Source organism: Palaemon carinicauda, chromosome 28 (assembly GCF_036898095.1).
Source record: "Palaemon carinicauda isolate YSFRI2023 chromosome 28, ASM3689809v2, whole genome shotgun sequence".
Lineage (NCBI taxonomy): Eukaryota > Metazoa > Arthropoda > Malacostraca > Decapoda > Palaemonidae > Palaemon > Palaemon carinicauda.
In genome coordinates, this window is record NC_090752.1 from 71,286,496 (window position 1) to 71,307,088 (window position 20,593).

The window sequence follows — 20,593 nt, forward strand, 5'->3', positions numbered from 1 at the left end:
CGCGATTATAAGAGTTCACGAATGACCACACGATTCTAAGAGTTCACGAATGACCATGCGATTCTAAGAGTTAACGAATGACCTTGCCATTCTAAGAGTTCACGAATGCCCATGTGATTCTAAGAGTTCACCAATGACCATGCGATTCCAAGAGTTCACGAATGACCATGCGATTCTAAGAGTTCATGAATGACCATGCGATTCTAGGAGTTCACGAATGACCCTGCAATTCTAAGAGTTCACAAATGACCCTGTGATTTTAAGAGCTCACAAATGACCATGCGATTGTGAGAGTTGACAAAAGGACCATGCGATTCTAGGAATTCATGAATGACCAGGCAATTTTAAGAGTTCACAAATGACCTTGCAATACTTAGAGTTCACGAATAACCATGCAATTCTAAGAGTTCATGAATGACCATGCGATTCTAAGAGTTCACAAATGACCATGCGATTTCAAGAGTTCACGAATGACCATGTGTTTCTGAGAGTTCACAAATGACCCTGTGATTCTGAGAGATCATGAATTCCCCTTCGATTATAAGAGATCATGAATGACCCTGCGATTCTAAGGGTTCACGAATGACCATGCGATTCTAAGAGTTCATGAATGACCTTGCGACTCTAAGAGTTCATGAATGACCATGCGATTCCAGTAATTCACAAATGACCATGCGATTCCAGTAATTCACAAATGACCATGCGATTCTGTGTGTTCATGTATAATCCTGCGATTCTAAGAGTTCACGAATGACCATGCGATTCTAGGAGTTCACAAATGACCATGTGATTCTAAGAGTTTACGAATGACCATGTGGTTTTAAGAGTTCACGAATGAATGCGATTTTAAGAGTTCACGAATGACCATGCGATTCTAAGAGTTCATGAATAACCATGTGGCTCTAAGAGTTCATGAATGAACTTGTGATCTGAAGACAGTTCACAAATGACCATGTAATCTGAGAAGAGCTCACGAATGACTGTGCGATGTGAGAAGAGTTCACGAATGAATAGGCGATCTGAAAAGAGTTCACAAATAACCATGCAATCTTAGAAGAGTTCACGAATGACTGTGCGATGTGAGAAGAGTTCACGAATGAACATGCGATTTGAAAAGAGTTCACAAATGACCATGCAATCTTAGAAGAGTTCACAAATGACTGTGCGATGTGAGAAGAGTTCACGAATGAATAGGCGATCTGAAAAGAGTTCACAAATAACCATGCAATCTTAGAATAGTTCACGAGTGACTGCAATGTGAGAAGAGTTCACGAATGAACATGCGATCTTAGAAGAGTTCACGAATGACCGTGCGATCTGAGAAGAGTTCACGAATGACCATGCGATTTCTAAGAGTTCATGAATAACCATGCGACTCTAAGAGTTCACGAATGAACATGCAATCTGAGAAGAGTTCACGAATGAACATGCAATCTGAGAAGACTTCACAAATGACCATGCAATCTGAGAAGAGTTCACGAATGAACATGCGATCTGAAAAGAGCTCACAAATGACCATGCAATCTTAGAAGAGTTCACAAATGACTGCGATGTGAGAAGAGTTCACGAATGAATAGGCGATCTGAAAAGAGTTTGCAAATTACCCTGCAATCTGAGAAAGTTCGAAAATGACCATGCGATCCGAAGAGTTCGAAAATGACCATGAATGACCAGGTGACTGGTTAAATTATGGTTCTACAACTAAATTACAGATTTATGAACACTTCGGGAACCTTACAATGTAAGGTTAATCACAGTGGACCACAATTTTTTTTTTCATCGGACTAGCCAAGTTTCTATTATTATTATTATTATTATTAGTATTATTAGTATTATTATTATTATTATTATTATTAATAATATTATTATTATTGTTATTATTATTATTATTATTATTATTATTATTATTATTATTATTTGTTGTTGTTGCTGTTATTATTGGTGTTTCAAGTATTATATAGAGTTTTATTACATTATTTACCATCAATTCAAAGCACTAAAATGCAGAAAAAAGTCTTTAAAATAATTGTTGTATGAACATAATGCTGATGAAAAAGCGATAAAAATTCCAAATATTCCCTACATTGAATATCTCTATACATGAAAAACATTAAGGTAATTTCACCGTCAAGATACCAAGATACAGAATTTTTTCTTGATACTGAAATTGTTTGCACCATCAGGGAAGATTTCTTCTATAAACTTTCGTGGGACACTCTCTCTCTCTCTCTCTCTCTCTCTCTCTCTCTCTCTCTCTCTCTCTCTCTCTCTCTCTCTCTCTCTCTCTCCTTTATCGGAAAACTTGAGTTTTTGACTGTATCGCGAGGAGGTGTTTGCAGATATATTTTTTCAATGAATATTTTTTCTATCCTTTATTAGATTAATCGACTTTTTTATATTCTTTAGTGTTAAATCAATTAGGCACTAGTTTAATCCATCAGTAGATTAATAATTGATTTCAACTGAAATTAAAGTCGTCAATGAAATAAACCTTAGTTGAAGTTATGCAAGGAAGGACCGGACTAATATTTGGTTGGTGGTTATTATTATTTGCTAAGCTACAACCCTAGCTGGAAAAGCAAAATGCTATAAGCCCAGGGGCCCCAACAGGGAAAATAGCCCAGTAAGGAAAGGAAAGAAGGAAAAATAAAATATTTTAAGAAGAGTAACATTAAAATAAATATTTCCTATATAAACTATGAAAACTTAAACAAAACAAGAGGAAGAGAAATCAAATAGAATAGTGTGCCTGATTGTACCCTCAAGCAAGAGAACTCTAACCCAAGACAGTGGAAGACCATGGTACAGAGGCTATGGCACTACCCAAGACTAGAGAACAATGGTTTGATTTTGGAGTGTCCTTCTCCTAGAAGAGCTGCTTACCATAGCTAAAGAGTCTCTTCTACCCTTACTAAGAGGAAAGTAGCCACAGAACAAATACAGTGCAGTAGTTAACCCCTTGAGCGAAGAAGAATTGTTTAGTAACCTCAGTGTTGTCAGGTGTGTGAGGACAGAGGAGAATCTGTTAAGAATAGGCCAGACTATTCGGCGTATGTGTAGGCAAAGAGAAAGAACCGTAACCAAAGAGAAGGATCCAACGTAGTACTGTCTGGCCAGTCAAAGGACCCCATAACTCTCTGGCAGTAGTATTTCAACGGGCGGCTGGTGCCTTGGCCAACCTACTACCTCAAGAAAAAATATAAGACTCCTTTACAATTTCTGACTAGGGTTATAGTCTAGCTTGTAATAATAATAATAATAATAATAATAATAATAATAATAATGATAATTGTATTAATAATAATAAGGACCGGGGCTAACGACCTCGCGCCATAAATGCTTTTAGAAAACTAGAACAGTTCAAGAGTAACGCCTAACGTGGCAAAAAAAAAAAAAAAAAAAAAAAAAAAAAAAAAAAAAAAAATTGAAGAAAAAAAAAACAATAAAAATTCAAAATATCTTACTTGACCAATAAAGAGGAGAGTGATGATTCCTAAGAATAGGTTTTGTATTCCCGCCATGACGACTGGATACGACTCGACCCTCGTCAGATTACAACTTGATCTCCCGACTTCGAAGCTCTTATTAAATACTCAGAGATGGACACAGGTGTGTGCCGATGTCATTAGCAGCGAGGTGAAGTGGGTGGATGAGTTAAGAGGGAATTTAACTCCTAATTTACGAATGACACATTTCTTGTATTTAGTTTAATTTTTGTTTTCGCTTTGCGTGATGTGTTTCCGTTGAAGAATATTTAGTGTCTATTATTTACGGTAGCAATTGTGACTAAAGAAGCATTTTAATGCTAATAGAAGAGCGACTTAAATTGATATTTATAATATTTTTTATACTTATATATTGTACAAATTTCTCCGCTAGAAATGAGATTCTCATAAAAGGTAAGGAATAAGGGGAGAATGACATAAAAAATTCCTTTAATCCTTTATATATATTATATATATATATATATATATATATATATATATATATATATATATATATATATATATATTTAGTATTAATTCGGAGACATGGCCTTATATCGACAGTAGTAATTTTAATTAACATTATTTGTTTCAAATTTAATTAGCTCCTTAATTGATAAAGCTGCTTTCCTTACTTTTCAACAAAGATGAATAGAAATTAAAAACTGTATGGTGTCTTTGCTCAAATTCACATCAATAATAATAATAATGATAATAATAATAATATTTATGACAACAACAACAACAAAAACAACAATAATAATAATAATAATAATAATAATAATAATAATAATAATAATAATAATATTAATTAATGTAGACGAATGAATAGCGTCGTGGACTTTAGAAGACAAGGGTTCATCACACCAAATCCACCACAGCCTTCAGATATATAGGACAACGTAAGGGTCTCGCAACCCCAATCTTTGTGAATGTAGCTCACGAAATATTATATTTCTACATTCTTGAATGATCATCATAAACCGAACAGGTCTTATAGCTTAAAATGTTTATTTAAAATTTATCGTAAATATTATCATCGCCCTAAACTTCTGATCAGAATATTATTATTATTATTATTATTATTATTATTATTATTATTATTATTATTATTATTATTATTACTTTCTAAGCTACTACCCTAGTTGGAAAAGCAGGATGCTATAAGCCCAAGGGCTCCAACAGGGAATGTAGCTCAGTGAGGAAAGGAAGTAAGAAAGACTTTAAATAGAAGTTTAAGAACAACAATAACAATGAAATAAATCTTTCATATATATATATATATATATATATATATATATATATATATTTATATATATATAAATATATATATATATATATATATATATAGATATATATATATATACTGTATATATATATATATATATATATATATATATATATATATATATATATATATATATATATATATATATATATACATATATATGTATATATACATATATATATAATAATAATAATAAAAACTTGAAAATAACAAGAGGACAGGTTTATTACGATTACGATTCGAACTAGAAAGAAAATTAGAAATGTTTTTCTTTTTGTGCTTGTTATTTTTCAAAGATTTATACTGTCAAAACATAATATTCCGACATCGATTATAGATTTGATTTGGGAATTTTCCTGACTGGTACAGTGGTAGCGTGTTCGTCTATCATTCGCATGACAACAGATCGATCCCAGCCTGGGACTGTAAGTTTAAGCTGTTTACTGGGGAGGCCACTGCTGCTGTTAAGCACCGCAGTGAAGTGCTGGGCTTTCCCGACTGACGTTCTGGTGAGCATCTAATTTGATGAAACAAACTGAAACCAGACACCGTTAACCTTTAATGCATGGTTTTAATAAAGAAAAAAAATCAACACTTCAGTAGATGGAGGAGAAAGGAAATGGGAAACCTTTTGTAGAGAAGTGGAATAGGAGACAATAAAGAAATGAATGAGAATTTATTGATAAATGAAATAATCGTTCTTGAAATTTTATCTCAAGAATATCTCGATCTAAGAGTAACTAATAATAATGCACGAGAGAATATTTCATTCTTAAGATATTCTTAATCTAAGAATTTGGGAGAAGTAAGAGCGAGAATAAATTTAGGCACAAGAGACGTATTGACAATACATAAGGGTATTCAGCGTTCCTTCTACCCCGTAGCTATGCACCTATTTTTTAGCTTTCTCCTATCGAGGTATTTCCTCCAGGTGTACCTTAGTACTGAATAACCCTTCCGGCGAAAAGATTGTGACGGCCTATTGGAAACGTTCCTACCTGGTGATCTGGCAGACTGGGGTTCGAGTCCCGCTCAAAGTCGATAGTTTCTTGTAATGTCTGCAATCTCACCATCATTGTGAGCTAAGGATGGGGGTGTTTGGGGGGAAGCCTTTAGGTCTACCTGCTGAGTCATCAGCAGCCATTTTCTGGCCCTCCTTAGTCCTAGCTTGGGTGGAGAGGGAGCTTGGGTACTGATCATATAAATATATGGTCAGTCTCTAGGGCGTTGTCAAGGTCCCTTGCCTTTGCCATTCATGGTTGTAAGAACATAAAGAAAAACAGTAAGCTTAATGGTAATTGTAACAGTAATGCTGATTTCATTCTCAGACAAGTCATGTCGAAAATTGTTGGCGCCCCAAAATTTCCTAAAAGAGTTCTATGTACCAAAATAAAAATATATTTTTTTGGGAAATCGATCAAGGACGTCATCCACACACCTTATAGATACACAATTACGTAGTATATAAATCAATCATAACTTGCATGAACATTCCGATAGCTTGATATATAGATTATGAGGGAATCTAACAAATTTGACATATTGCCGAGACTTCTGAAAAAACAAAATATCATATTATTCCATAACGCTTTGAACTAGAGGGGCACTCAGTAGAGAGTGTGCTTTCACCACGCCAAGCAATCTTGTTGCTCTAAACACCACTCCGGATATCCAAAATGCTACAGATTCGTCCTTGGGTCATACCCAACGTGGCTTCCAAGTTTGGTCAAAATCGGTACTGTAGTTATTGTGTAAAATTGCTCACAAACAAACAAAAACAAGTAAACAGACGTTGGTGAATACATACTCTTCGGAAAATCGAAGGCAATAAATGGAAGAACGGAAATAAGCAAAAATTTGACGGCGATCACTTCAGGTACTTCGCTTCAAATCGTGATTAAGAGCGTGGAAAAAAAAATAAACGTATATGTTCAATAAGATTTAGGAAAACATTCCGGAAGAGTTTGGGCATAATTCATGACAGCCGGGAGTGGGGTCGGACCATCAGAGATCATAATCTGAAACGAAAATTAAGTTTTTTTGTTTTTTTTTTTGGGGGGGGGGGGTTGGGGGGAAGGATTGATTCAATGAGTGGTCAAAACTAATGGTAATTTATTGACATTCTAGTTTCACCTTAAAAAATTCTGATAAAAATCATTATATCTAATGTAAAATATTGTATTTCTGCATAAAGATATAGCAAACTATTAAAAGTTTTACGGAGAACAAGAATAAATATAGATAGGCCAAGTTACTCTTGAGCTATGTTAACAAATTGGCCGCAGACGACCACGACTCGGCCGTGCCATCTGATATGGATGATAATGACATCGTGTATTATACGTGTATGAATGGAAGTGCGAAGGTCGCAAAGGAATTCTCTTGAGTTGTCGATTCCCTTCCCAGAAACTTAGACATGGCGCTTTTGATTCCTTGAGCCTACATGAAAGGTTATGGTACTTCCAAAAATGATAATACTTAGAGATGTTACGATTACATTATTATTATTATTATTATTATTATTATTGTTGTTGTTGTTGTTGTTGTTATTATTCATATATTATTATTATTATTGTTGTTATTATTTATATATTATTATTATTATTGTTGTTGTTGTTGTTGTTGTTGTTGTTGTTGTTGTTGTTATTATTCATATATTATTATTATTGTTGTTGTTATTATTTATATATTATTATTATTATTAATATTATTATTTATATATTATTATTATTATTATTATCATTATTATTGTAATTATTTATATATTATTATTATTATTATTATTATTATTATTATTATTATTACTAGCTTAAGTATATCCGTAGTTGGAAAAGCAGGATGCTATAAGGCCCAGTGAAGAAGGGAAATCAGTAAATATATAAACTACAAGAGAAGTAATGAACAATCTAAATAAAATATTTTAAGAACGGTAACATAATAAAAATAAATCTTTCATGTATAAACTATAAACAGAGAATTACGTCAGCCCGTTTAAATTAACATAAAAAATATTCACTGCAAGTTTGAACTACTGCTAATATAAGCCAGGCTGCAAAGTACACAGTTAAAAGAAACCCCGTAATTTTAATCGGAAATTCTCCGTAAAAATATACTGTTCTCAGCCGTATTTCAGTAAATTACAGGCGACCGTAATTTTTACCCTCCTTTGTTATTATCTTATACGGACTGGTAACCGTAATATCACTCTTTTACGTTAATATATCTGTTTTTAAAACGGTAAATGCCTGGCAACATTTATTACAGGTTTTTTACCATCTTTTATGCAAAAAGTTCAACAGGAAAAGGAAGGGAATATCAAAAGTAAACAGTGAACTACTGAATAATGAATAAGATTAATAAAATGTGAAGAAAGACTTGTGCGCACTATATTTTATAATAAAAACGTTTGCTTATGTCATATGAAGGATATTCTCTAATAATAAATTCACACATTTTTCAGAGAATTTGCTAATTTTAGAAATTTATGATGGTAATTTACGACAAGCTGGTCGTTTAAAAATTAACCTATTCGCTTAGTAATGAAAAATACCTTCCCAAGAGATTTACAGCCGCTGAATGTGACGGACGATATAAGATTTTCCACTTTTTCGTTTTTCACCGGATTGCAATAGCAGTATAACGATAAAGTGACGTCAAACTCTTTTTGGGAATATTCTACCCCAATATAATTTTCCATCATTAGACTATTCCGGCGGTGAAAAGATCAGCTGCATGTTCCCAAAATATTCAAGAGAGGCCCAAAGGTTTATGGCCATCATTGGTCCTCGCTTTGTGTATACTGTATCTTCTTCTTCTTTGTCTACATCTTTTCCCACTTCTATGTGGGGTCGATGTTTCTGGTCAGCTTTCTCCATCTACACTTCATCACCGGTTAATTCCTTTGCTCGAAGGTCATCTTTGATACAGTCCATCCACCTTCGCCTTGGTCTCCCTCTCCTTCTCGTTCCCTGTACCTCCATTTCCATCACTCTCCTCCCAATATACTTCATCTCTTCTCATGACATGACCATACCACCTCAGTATGCAATACTTTAAAGTCTTAGCAACGTTCCTTATTCTTAGCCGTTCTTGTTTTATATCCTTCTACTTTACCTCATTTTCTACTTCATCTTTTCCTTTTTGCTGTCCACCTTTAAATCTACTTCGTAGCTCAATTGCCCCCCCCCCCCCCACACACACACATCACCACCACCACCAACCGTATTGGGTTGTATAGCCGAAATTCATAAATGTATTCAAAATGTCCAAGGAGGCCGAAACTGAGATGAGATTTATAAGTGTGCTATTAACTCTAACGGAACGCTGAAAAAAATATTTCAACTTGATTATGTAAATTTGTGAATTATGATACCTCACGAACATAAATCGCGTAAAACCTTTTAAACCTAAAACGCATCAATTCTATAAGAGAGCTCATTAACTTATCCTGAAGATATAATTTCACATTAAAAAAAATAAAGCCATTTATATCAATTTCGACATCTGCAGAAATTTATATAATGTAGATGTACCGGGAAATGACATGCCAAGTCATCTGTAATACATACTGGCACAGTGACGCTTAAGGCAGATTCCAAACTTACCTAACGGAGATGGGTACTTCATGACATAAAAACTTTGATAACACAGATTGTAAGTTGCCCTGTGGTACTGGTAGGGGTATAAGAATAATACCACCGTTTGTCCTGCGTGTCGTAGAAAGCGACTAAGATGACAGCTACTGCCTTGTAGTCTTGCTGTATAACAAGGTTAAGCCCAATGACAATAAATGTTGAAAATGCTGCCTTGCAGTTGGACTATCAAGTCAAAGGTTAAGCCCAACCGCCTATAACTGTGGTTGATGACTGTAAGGACATGCAATCATAAAAAACCTTTGCCAAATTTTAAACCATGGCTGGTGCTATTAGAGGACGCATCAGGCAACCGACCCTTAATGTATTGATATCGATGAGAAAGAAGAAGAATGTGAGTGACATAATATCGATAATACAGATGTTTCTGTCCCATGATACGCGATGGTAATAACAAAATGAATCATGCTCTATCAGAATGAAATGAATTCGCGTTTTTAAATCATTGATAAAACATTGAAGGGCGAAAACGTTAATTTATCTCATTTTGTTCATCTCAATCTTCTTTCAATTTTACATTCACTTTTAATTCATTTTTCAAACTCTACTTTCTTCCTCAAAAGTTCATTATTGTTTATCTTCGTTTTCTTAAAGGTAGAAGGTGTCTGATTTCAGTACCAGTATCATGAGAATAGATGCTCACCAGAACGTCAGCTGGGCAAGCTCAACCTCCTACTGTGGTGCCCAATCACAGCAGTGGCCTCCCCAGTAAATAGATTAAACTCACGGCCCCGGGCTGGGATCGATCTGCTGCCATGCGAATGCTTGGCGAGCATTTTACCACTGTTCTAGCTAGTTAGTCTTCTGCGTTCATAATTGTTCATCTTTTATGGTTTCTTCTTCTTCCTCTCCCTATTCCTCTTCCAGGTTCATAATTCATCAATCTTCTTCTTCCTCTTTCACGTTCATGTTCGCTCATCTCTGTGCTCTCTTTTTTCTTCTATGTTGAAGTTTGTCCTTCGCCGTCTCCTTCCTCTTCCATTTTTATGTATGTTAATATCCGTCTCATTTATCTTTCACGTTTATGTTTGATCATATTCCTGTGCTTCTCCAAAGTTCATTCTTGCTCATCTACTCATTTTCTTCTTCTTTGGAGTTTATTGCTAGATGATATTTGACTCGCTTGTTCTACCTACCAAACTTCATATCTTACGTCAACACTTTGGACAAAAGTTTCTTCTTTGATATTTCAAAATATAGAGTGACAGAACTGATATAGTATTTTCCACGTATATCATGCAATACATATCCTTTCATATCTAAATTCATTATTCAGAACTCAGCTTTCCGTTTATTCAAACATCTCTGATAATTATACGTGTAGGACTGTAAATGCAAACTTTCGACTTAATTAACGAACGAATTAGTGAAACATTCGGCTTTAGAAAAGAAAAAAAAATGGTTTTGTAAGCGGTATATTAACATGACCTTGAATCATGTGTTAGATCACTCACATGCATACACACATAGGCTACATACATTTGTGTGTGAGGGGGGGGGGGGTATATTTGTGCGTATTGTGCGGTGATGTGTGCGCATTATATATATATATATATATATATATATATATATATATATATATATATATATATATATTTATACATACATATATATATATATATATATATATATATATATGCACTATGTATACACACATATATGTATATATACATATAAACAAACACACACATATATATATATATATATATATATATATATATATATAATGCGTGACCTAACGCTAATTCTACCCGTGAGAATCGTATGTTATCAAATATCAAATTTTGGCAAAAATGACCCCCTATTATCTCTCAACATGCTTACACCAAAATGGAAGTAAGCGCTCTTACCCCTATCATAACTCTTGCCAATGTCATTTTGGGTTTACATTAGTTTGGATTGACTTAATTCAATAGGCCATCGAGATAGATAGGGGTCATGGAGTTAGTCTCTGCTCCACTTGAGGTTTAAAGGCCGCTCATGAATGGCAGAGGCAAGGGACAGTGACATTGCCCTATCAAGCAGGACAATACCCTAGAGACTAACCATCTATACGTATGATCAGTGCCCAAGCCCCCTCTCCACCCAATCTAGGACCAAGGAGGACCTGGCAATGGCTGCTGATGACTCAGCAGATAGACTTATAGGTTCCCCCAAAGCGCCTCATCCTTAACTCACAAGGATGGTGAGGTTGCAGTGACCAAAGAAACTAACAAAGTTTGAGAGTGACTCAAACTTCCAGTTTGGAGTTTCGTCCATGATAGCAGAGTATGGAGTCTGTAACATGTGATTTATTAATGATAATTCATCATTAGTTAGCATAACACTTATTTTTTTTAGAATATTAAATCTAAGCAACCTATCTGTAGCGAACTGACTACGTCTTAGGATTCTCTCTCTCCCAAAGACTTATCATAAGAGTTCTTATCCTGGCCGTTTGAATATATACCTTTTTGAGTTTGAACTGATATTATTATTATTAATATTATTATCATTATTATCATCATTATTATTATTATTATTATTATTATTATTATTAGTAGTAGTAGTAGTAGTAGTATATTTATTATCATTTTAGTACAAATTTAGCCAACTCACTTATCTACGGAGATACGTATAAGCTTTTACTGCAGTTTATTAGTCCAACTCGAATTTAGGTTTTTTATGTAGAATCAGAATCAGCTTATCTCTATCATATTACCTTAGTATGTTTGTAACTCGTTGGCATACACACACACACATATATATATATATATATATATATATGTATATGTATATATATACATATATATATATACAGTATATATATACATATACATATACATACACTAGTGTTTGCGACCCGTCAAAAATGACTGCTAAATATTTATATGGATAGGCACACATAAGCGCACGCACTCGCCTCTCACCAGGTTATGACTACTCCTCTCTCTCTCTCTCTCTCTCTCTCTCTCTCTCTCTCTCTCTCTCTCTATATATATATATATATATATATATATATATATACATATATATATATATATATATATATATATATATATATATACATAGTCAGACACTTGCCCTTTATTGTATAGGTGATATATATATCTATCTATCTATCAATCTATCTATCTATCTATCTATCTATCTATATATATATATATATATATATATATATATATATATATATATATATAGCCAGACACTTGCCCTTTATTGTATAGGTGATATATATCTATCTATCTATCTATATATATATATATATATATATATAATGTATAGCCAGACACTTGCCCTTTATTGTATAGGTGATTATATATATATATATATATATGTATATATATATATATATATATATATATATATATATATATATATATATATATATATATATATATATAAACTTTAAAGAAACCGCCACTTAGAAGAGGAAAAGATGTATGTGATACTAATACTTTTAGCTTATATAGAAATGTACAGTATATATGATAATATATCTTGATATAGAAATTTAGAGCACGGAATTCGGAACTTAAAAACAAATTGCTACGATACCATGACTTTTTAAACTAATAAAATATAGATATGTTATCTAAACGGGACATTGTTATAGGAAAGAAAATACTTTTCATAAAAGCATTTAATAGGTAGTTGCTTGGCCAGGGCACCAGCCACCCGTTGAGATACTACCGCTAGAGAGTTATGGGGTCTTTTGACTGGCCCGATGGTACTACATTGGATCCTTCTCTCTGGTTACGGTTTATTTTCCCTTTGCCTACACATATCCAGACTGAATAGTCTGGCCTATTCTCTACATATTCTCCTCTGTCCTCATACACCTGACAACACATATTACCAAACAATTCTTCTTCACTCATGGGGTTACTGCACTAATTGTTTAGTGGCCACTCTCCTCTTCATAAGGGTAGAAGAGACTCTTCAGCTACGGTAAGCAGCTCTTCAAGGAGAAGGACTCTCCAAAACCAAACCATTGTACTCTAGTCTTGGGTATCGCCATAACCTCTTTACTATGGTCTTCCACTGTCTTGGGATAGAGTTCTCTTGCTTGAGGCTTGAGGGTACAATAGAGCACACTATTCTATCTTATTTCTCTTCCTCTTGTTTTGTTAAAGTTTTTCTAGTTTATATAGGAGATATTTATTTTAATGTTGTTACACTTCTTAGAATATTCTATTTTCCTTATTTCCTTTCCTCACTGTGCTATTTTCCCTGTTGGAGCCTCTGGACTTATACCATCCTGCTTTTCCAACTAGGGTTGTAGCTTAGCTAGTAATAGTAATAATAATAATAATAACAATAATAATAATGATAATAATAATAATAATGATAATAATTAGTTTTTTCATTCTTAAGTGGCTAAGTCAAAATAAATAATTTTGCTCAAAATGCTCAATTACAGAGGGTGCCATTATCATTTCATGGACACTAAAACCGAGAAACCTTCAACTTCATTGTTTAAGTTTCTTCGTCTCACTAACGTTCTGGAACTCCTTCTGTGTGGTAAACTATTTGGCCGTCAGTCGTTAGATGCGGTCTATGCTCGAAAGTGCTGTAAAATTTGCGTTTTAATGGATGGGAGACTTATGAAATGGCAAAGAATATTCCTTTAAGAAGAAATGGAACTCCGTCAATTTGGCTACTTTAAGTCCTGTATTGTTTATAGATGTAAGTAGATCATGATAGGTCTATTTTCTGTATTTAATACGGTATTACATTTATTCGTGGGCCGATTTTTGTGCTGATTTTTTAAATTGTCAGGATAAGTTTAGTGGTAACTAGCTCAAGACGATATGTTTTATCTCATCTTCAGTATGCATGAGATGTTAATCGATGCGTTAATGATACCCAACTTCGTAATAATGTTAAACTCACGACTTTGAACATCACTAGATATAAATAGTTGTCGATGCTTGGGCATGAATTTCCCTCTTAACTGCGTTACCTGTCTTGCATTGTCTTGACGAGAGAGAGAGAGAGAGAGAGAGAGAGAGAGAGAGAGAGAGAGAGAGAGAGAGAGAGAGAGAGAGAGAGAGATTTGTTAGTATTTGGAACCAGTGTTGTGAAACAAGGTGTAAATTGTATGTAGCCTATTGGGTAACAGTAAAAACCGATGGTTCCCCGGGCTAGCCAGTGTTCTTTTCAGTCTTGAATCGGCGTTTCCATATCCGTATTGGGTAGTTCAAGTAGGCCTACTTATTTTTGCGATAATGTATTTGGTAGCATCCTGAGAATAACTTTAAATAAAAACTAGTAAGATTAAAGATGATAATTCGCTTTCTTGTTGTGCGAATTCCTCTTCATATATTTTGCACTTGGCTCAAAATATTAACGTCTACCATAAACTAGAAGGTGCTATTATAGTGCGATTTCCACTATCAGGACTACTATAGTGTGATTCCTACCCTATTTTTCGGGTATGGGGTGATTCCTACCAAAGGAGGATAGATAAAACATACTTCTTGACTATTTTAATCTATTCTTTTCTATAAAACGTTGAAAAATCCATAAAATGGACTTTAAACAATCAGAATTAACTTCGGGCGTCAATATTGCAAAATTGAAGCCCCAATTTAGTAACAAAAATTAACTAACAAAAACTTGTTTAATGTCACTTAAGATTGCTACGAAGTGGTCTAGATCTCCTTTCAAAACACGCCAGCGTTGTTCTTCCAAGTGCCCCTGGAATAGATGCTGTGGAACTCCTCGCTTTTTCTTCAAAATCTCAATCTTGCTAACTAAGTCCTCTTTATTTGTTGGGTGTGCGCACCTGTATTTGGATCTACATAGTGTTCCTGATGATTGACGGTTTTGTGATCGTACCCAGCTTGATGAAGTTGTCTATAAGCTGGCTATTCATTAGAATGTATTATTGAACCTGCTTCTACTTCGCGTTCAATGATAGGGATTAACGTTGCTGCGTCTCGTTTGTGTATGTTGTACTATCTGGCCAGTCAAAGGACCCAATAACTGTAGCGGTAGTATCTTAATCGGTGTCAGTTGCTTAGGGATTGAGTTTTATATACTGTATATCTTATGCTGATCTAAAAAAGTTTGCAGATAAAGTTAATATTCCAAAAAATCAGCGTTAAATAAAACATTAATCGTAGGTTTTGTTCTATTTTCAGATACTTTATATTGAAAAGGAAACCTGTAAAATTTAAGACTCCATGACTTATCTGGGTTCACAGCTGGTCACTATAAAAAAGAACTTAACCATAAAGGTGCTTGCAATATTCAATCTTAACCTTCAGAAGAATCCCAAAGATGGTTCTTGTTACAGTAGCCAGGAAAATAGTGTTCCCTCAAACTCGAAACACACTCGGGATGTAGACATTGTCCTTGCAATTTAGAAGAATTGCAAAAAGAATGGCCTTACTACAGCAGCCAAGGAAGTGAATCCGAGTAGACCTCGACCTTAAAACTCACTCAATGTAAAAATGATTTTCTGGAGTACAGGTAAGGCTATAATTTCTCGTTGTTAGATTTCTTTTGGTTAGAATGGGCTTGTGGCAGTGTATTGGTTTGGTTAAAATGGGCTTGTGGCAGTGTATTGTGTTAGTTAGAACAGTGTATTGGATTGGTTAGAATGGGCTTGTGGCAGTGTATTGCATTGGTTAGAATGGGCTTGTGGCAATGTATTTGTGGCAGAGTATTGTATTGGTTAGAATGGGCTTGTTGCATTGTATAAGGTTGGTTGGAATGGGCTTGTATCCGTGTATTGGGTTGGTTAGAATGGGCTTGTGGCTGTGTATTGTGTTGGTTAGAAGGGCTTGTGGCAGTGTATTGTGTTAGTTAGAACAGTGTATTGCATTGGTTAGAATGGGCTTGTGGCAGTGTATTGCGTTGGTTAGAATGAGCTTGTGGCAATGTATTTGTGGCAGAGTATTGTATTGGTTAGAATGAGCTTGTTGCATTGTATAAGGTTGGTTGGAATGGGCTTGTATCCGTGTATTGGGTTGATTAGAATGGGCTTGTGGCTGTGTATTGTGTTGGTTAGAAGGGCTTGTGGCAGTGTATTGGGTTGGTTAGAATGAGCTTGTGGCAGTGTATTGGGTTGGTTAGAATGGGCTTGTGGGTGTGTATTGGGTTGGTTAGAATGGGCTTGTGGCAGTGTATTGGGTTGGATAGAATGGGCTTGTGACAGGGTATTGGGTTGGATAGAATGGGCTTGCGGCAGTGTGTTCGCTTGATTAAAATGGGCTTGTGGCAGTGTATTGGTTTGGTTAGAATGGGCTTGTGGCAGTGTATTGGCTTGGTTAAAATTGGCTTGTGGCAGTGTATTGGATTGGTTAGAATGAGCTTGTGGAAGTGTATTGGGTTGGTTAGAATAGGAATGTGGAAGTGTATTGGGTTGGTTAGAATAGGAATGTGGAAGTGTATTGGGTTGGTTAGAATGGGCTTGTGGCAGTGTATTGGCTAGGTTAAAATTGGCTTGTAGCAGTGTATCGGGTTGGTTAGAATAGGCTTGTGGCAGTGTATTGGGTTGGTTAGAATGATCTTGTGGCAGTGTGTTGGGTTGGTTAGAATAGTCTTGTGGCAGTGTATTGGGTTGGTTAGAATATGGTTGTGGCAGTGTATTGGTTTGGATTGTGGCAGTGTAATGCATTGGTTAGAATGGGCTTGTGGCAGTGTATAGGGTAATAGGGTTGGTTGGAATGGGCTTGTAGCAGTGTATTGGGTTAGTTAGAATGGGCTTGTGGCAGTGTATTGGGTTGGTTAGAATATGGTTGTGGCAGTGTATTGTGTTGGTTTGAATAGGATTGTGGCAGTGTAATGCGTTGGTTAGAATGGGCTTGTGGCAGTGTATAGGGTAATAGGGTTGGTTGGAATGGGCTTGTAGCAGTGTATTGGGTTAGTTAGAATGGGCTTGTGGCAGTGTATTGTGTTGGATAGAATGGGCTTGTGGCAGTTTATTGGGTTGGCTAGAATGGGCTTGTGGTTGTGTATTGGGTTGGTTGGAAAGGCCTTGTGGCAGTGTATTGGTTTGGTTAGAATGGGCTTGTGGCAGTTTATTGGGTTGGCTAGAATGGGCTTGTGGTTGTGTATTGGGTTGGTTGGAATGGGCTTGTGGCAGTGTAATGGGGTCGGTTGGAATGGGCTTGTGGCAGTGTATTGGGTTGGTTAGAATGGGCTTTTGGTAGTGCATTGAGTTGGTTACAATTTGTTTGTGGCAGTGTATTAGGGTGGTTGGATTGGGCTTGCGGCAGTGTGTTGGGTTGATTAAAATGGGCTTGTGGCAGTGTATTGGTTTGGTTAGAATGGGCTTCTGGCAGTGTATTGGCTAGGTTAAAATTGGCTTGTAGCAGTGTGTTGGATTGGTTAGAATGAGCTTGTGACAGTATATTGGGTTGGTTAGAATGGGCTTGTGGCAGTGTGTTCGGTTGGTTAGAATGTGGTTGTGGCATTGTATGAGGTTGGTTAGTATGTGGTTGTGGCAGTATATTGGGTTGGTTTGAATGGTACGCAGACAAAATGTCGAAAGACAAAATGTCGAAGGTCAAAATGTCGACAACCAAAATGTCGACGGTCATAATGTCGACACTCTTTGAATATCAATAGACAAAATGTCGAAAGAAAAAATGATGATTGTCAGCATGCCGTTACGTTAGCCTGACAGTCTTTAAATCTTTAAATTACCTATTCACCAGCCTAAACAGTTTATTAAATCGTTTTTGCTATATAGTTTAACGAACCAGTTTAACTGCTTTTAAATAACGGTGTATTCAAATCTTATATCTTCATTTCCTTTCTTGGAAGTCCAACGGTGTATTCAAATCTTATTTCTTCATTTCCTTTCTTGGAAGTCAGTCTTTATTATTACTTTCATAAGGCTTCCAAAAATGGAGTTTATCAAAACAAATAAAGGAGGTAAGAAGCTTGTGCACGATGGATACATTTACGTGATCGATAAGCAGAAAGAAGAAAAAATATATTGGAGATGCGAGAAACGGGGACTTTGCAGTGGAAGACTTGTTAGCAATGGTGAAGGGATATCAGTATCTCAAGAACACTGCCATCCTCCAGATTTAATGCGAAAAGAGGTGCTCAAAGTAAAAGAAGAGTTGAAAGAAAAAGCTAGTGAGTCGGAAGAAATTACTTCCTCGATAGTGAACAAATGTACTCAAAATATTCCTTGGGAAGTAGCCGGAGCTTTACCGAAAAAGGAATCACTTTCACGTACTGTGAAGAGAGTACGTAATTCTCGAAACGGTGATGAAGATTTAACTGTTACAACGAGAGGGGAAAACTTTTTACAGTACAGCTGTGAAGAATTGAGTATTTATTCAACATCAAGGAATCTCCAACTTCTTAAAGAAAAAATTAGATGGTTTTGTGATGGCACTTTCGATTGCGCTCCAATAGGAAGACAGCTCTACACAATTCATGCCATGATACAGGAAAACAAGACTCTTCCTCTCGTGTATTGCATAACAACCCATAAAAATGAAAAGACTTATGACACCATATTCGGCTGGCTTGAAAGTCGTAACTTGCGACCAGCCTCAGTATCACTAGACTTCGAGCTTTCCGCTATCAATAGCGTAAAGAAATTTTTCCCAAACGCTGAAATCTGCGGATGTTTCTTCCATTTTGGACAATGCCTATGGCGAAAGGTGCAAGGACTGGGTTTGCAAGCTTGGTACTCAAAATCTGAAAATGCAATGCTTATAAAAAAACTTCAGGCAATTGCATTTGTGCCACCACATGATGTATATGATTGTTTTGACACTTTGGTATCAAGTTTTGATGACGAAACCGATAACATTTTAGATGGATTCTTGCAATACTTTGAGACTACATGGTTAGGCGTTTTTCAGCGTGGACGAAGGAGACGCCCAAAGTTTGAAGTTAAATTATGGTCATTTTATGAGAGAACACTAAATGGTTTACCAAGAACAAACAACATGCTTGAGGGCTGGCATAATGCTTTCAAGAGGAGGATGACAATTATCCACCCAACGGAAGAAAAGCTTCTTCGAAAACTCTGTTCTGAACAAGCAAGTACTGAAATGGTACTAGAGCAATTTTTCCAGGGAAAGGACGTTGGGAGAAAGAACAAAAAATATACAGATGTAAACGCCAGGTTGAAAAACGTTGTTGAAGGATATGACTCTGATAATGTACTGGACTTTTTGCAGGCAATAGCTCGGAATTTATAACTATGTACTGTTATTCCACTATTAAATATTTTAACCCTTTTTAGCATGTATTAATAAAGCAATAATTTTATGGATCTTTTTATACACCTATAACTCTTTATCTATTAATTTTTTGTCTAAATTGAGAAAACCAAAGAAAACATATTTTAGTATCAATTTACATTCTTGGAGTTCATTTAAGAATAGTGTGTTCAAGTGTCTGAACGTCAAATATTTTTCTTTCGACATTTTGTCTATTGATACTCAATGAGTGTCGACATTATGACCGTCGACATTTTGGTTGTCGACATTTTGACCGTCAACATTTTGTCTTTCGACATTTTGTCCCACTACCGGTTTGAATATGCTTGCGGCAGTGTATTGGGGTGGTTAGATTGGGCTTGTGGCAGTGTGTTGGGGGTGGTTAAAATGGGCTTGTGGCAGTGTGTTGGGTGGTTTGAATAGGCTTGTGGTAGTGTATTGGGGTGGTTAGAATGGGCTTGTGGCAGTGTGTTGGGTTAGTTAGAATGGGCTTGTGGCATTGTGGGGTTGGTTAAAATGGGTCTATGGCAGTATATTGTGTTGGTTAGAATGGGCTTTTGGTAGTGTATTTGATTGATTAGAATAAGGCTTGTGTCAGTGTTTTGGGTTGGTTAGAATGGGCTTGTGGCAGTGTATTAGGTTGGTTAGAATGGGCTTGTGGCAGTGTATTGGGGTGGTTAGAAAGGGCTTGTGTCACTATGTTGGGTTGGTTCGAAAGGTCTTTAGGCAGTGTATTTGGTTGGTTAGAATGGGTTTATGGCAGTGTAGGGGGGTGGTTAGAATTGGTTTGTGGCAGTGTATTGGGGTGATTAGAATAGTCTTGTGGTAGTGTGTTTTTTTGGTTAGAATGGGATTGTGGCAGTGTATTGGGGTGGTTAGAATGGGCTTGTTGCAGTGTGTTGGGTTGGTTAGATTGGGCTCGTGACTGTGTGTTGGGCGAGTTAGAATGGGCTTGTGGCAGTGTGTTGGGCGAGTTAGAATGGG

At 35.7% G+C, this 20,593-nt stretch overlaps 1 protein-coding gene and 1 long non-coding RNA gene across 2 annotated transcripts in view; one reads left to right on the forward strand and one right to left on the reverse strand.

Annotated features, from left to right (window-relative positions):
• Positions 1 to 3,594, reverse strand: part of LOC137621657 (protein SpAN-like) — a 53,959-nt gene extending 50,365 nt beyond the window's left edge. The window contains exon 1 of the mRNA XM_068352145.1: positions 3,465 to 3,594. Within this exon, the coding sequence (XP_068208246.1) occupies positions 3,465 to 3,521 (57 nt within the window). The 5' untranslated portion in view covers positions 3,522 to 3,594. The remainder of the gene's footprint in view (positions 1 to 3,464) is intronic.
• The window catches only part of LOC137621660 (uncharacterized), a 354,990-nt gene that overhangs the window by 242,638 nt on the left and 91,759 nt on the right, over positions 1 to 20,593 (forward strand). The gene's annotated exons all lie outside the window — the stretch shown is intronic.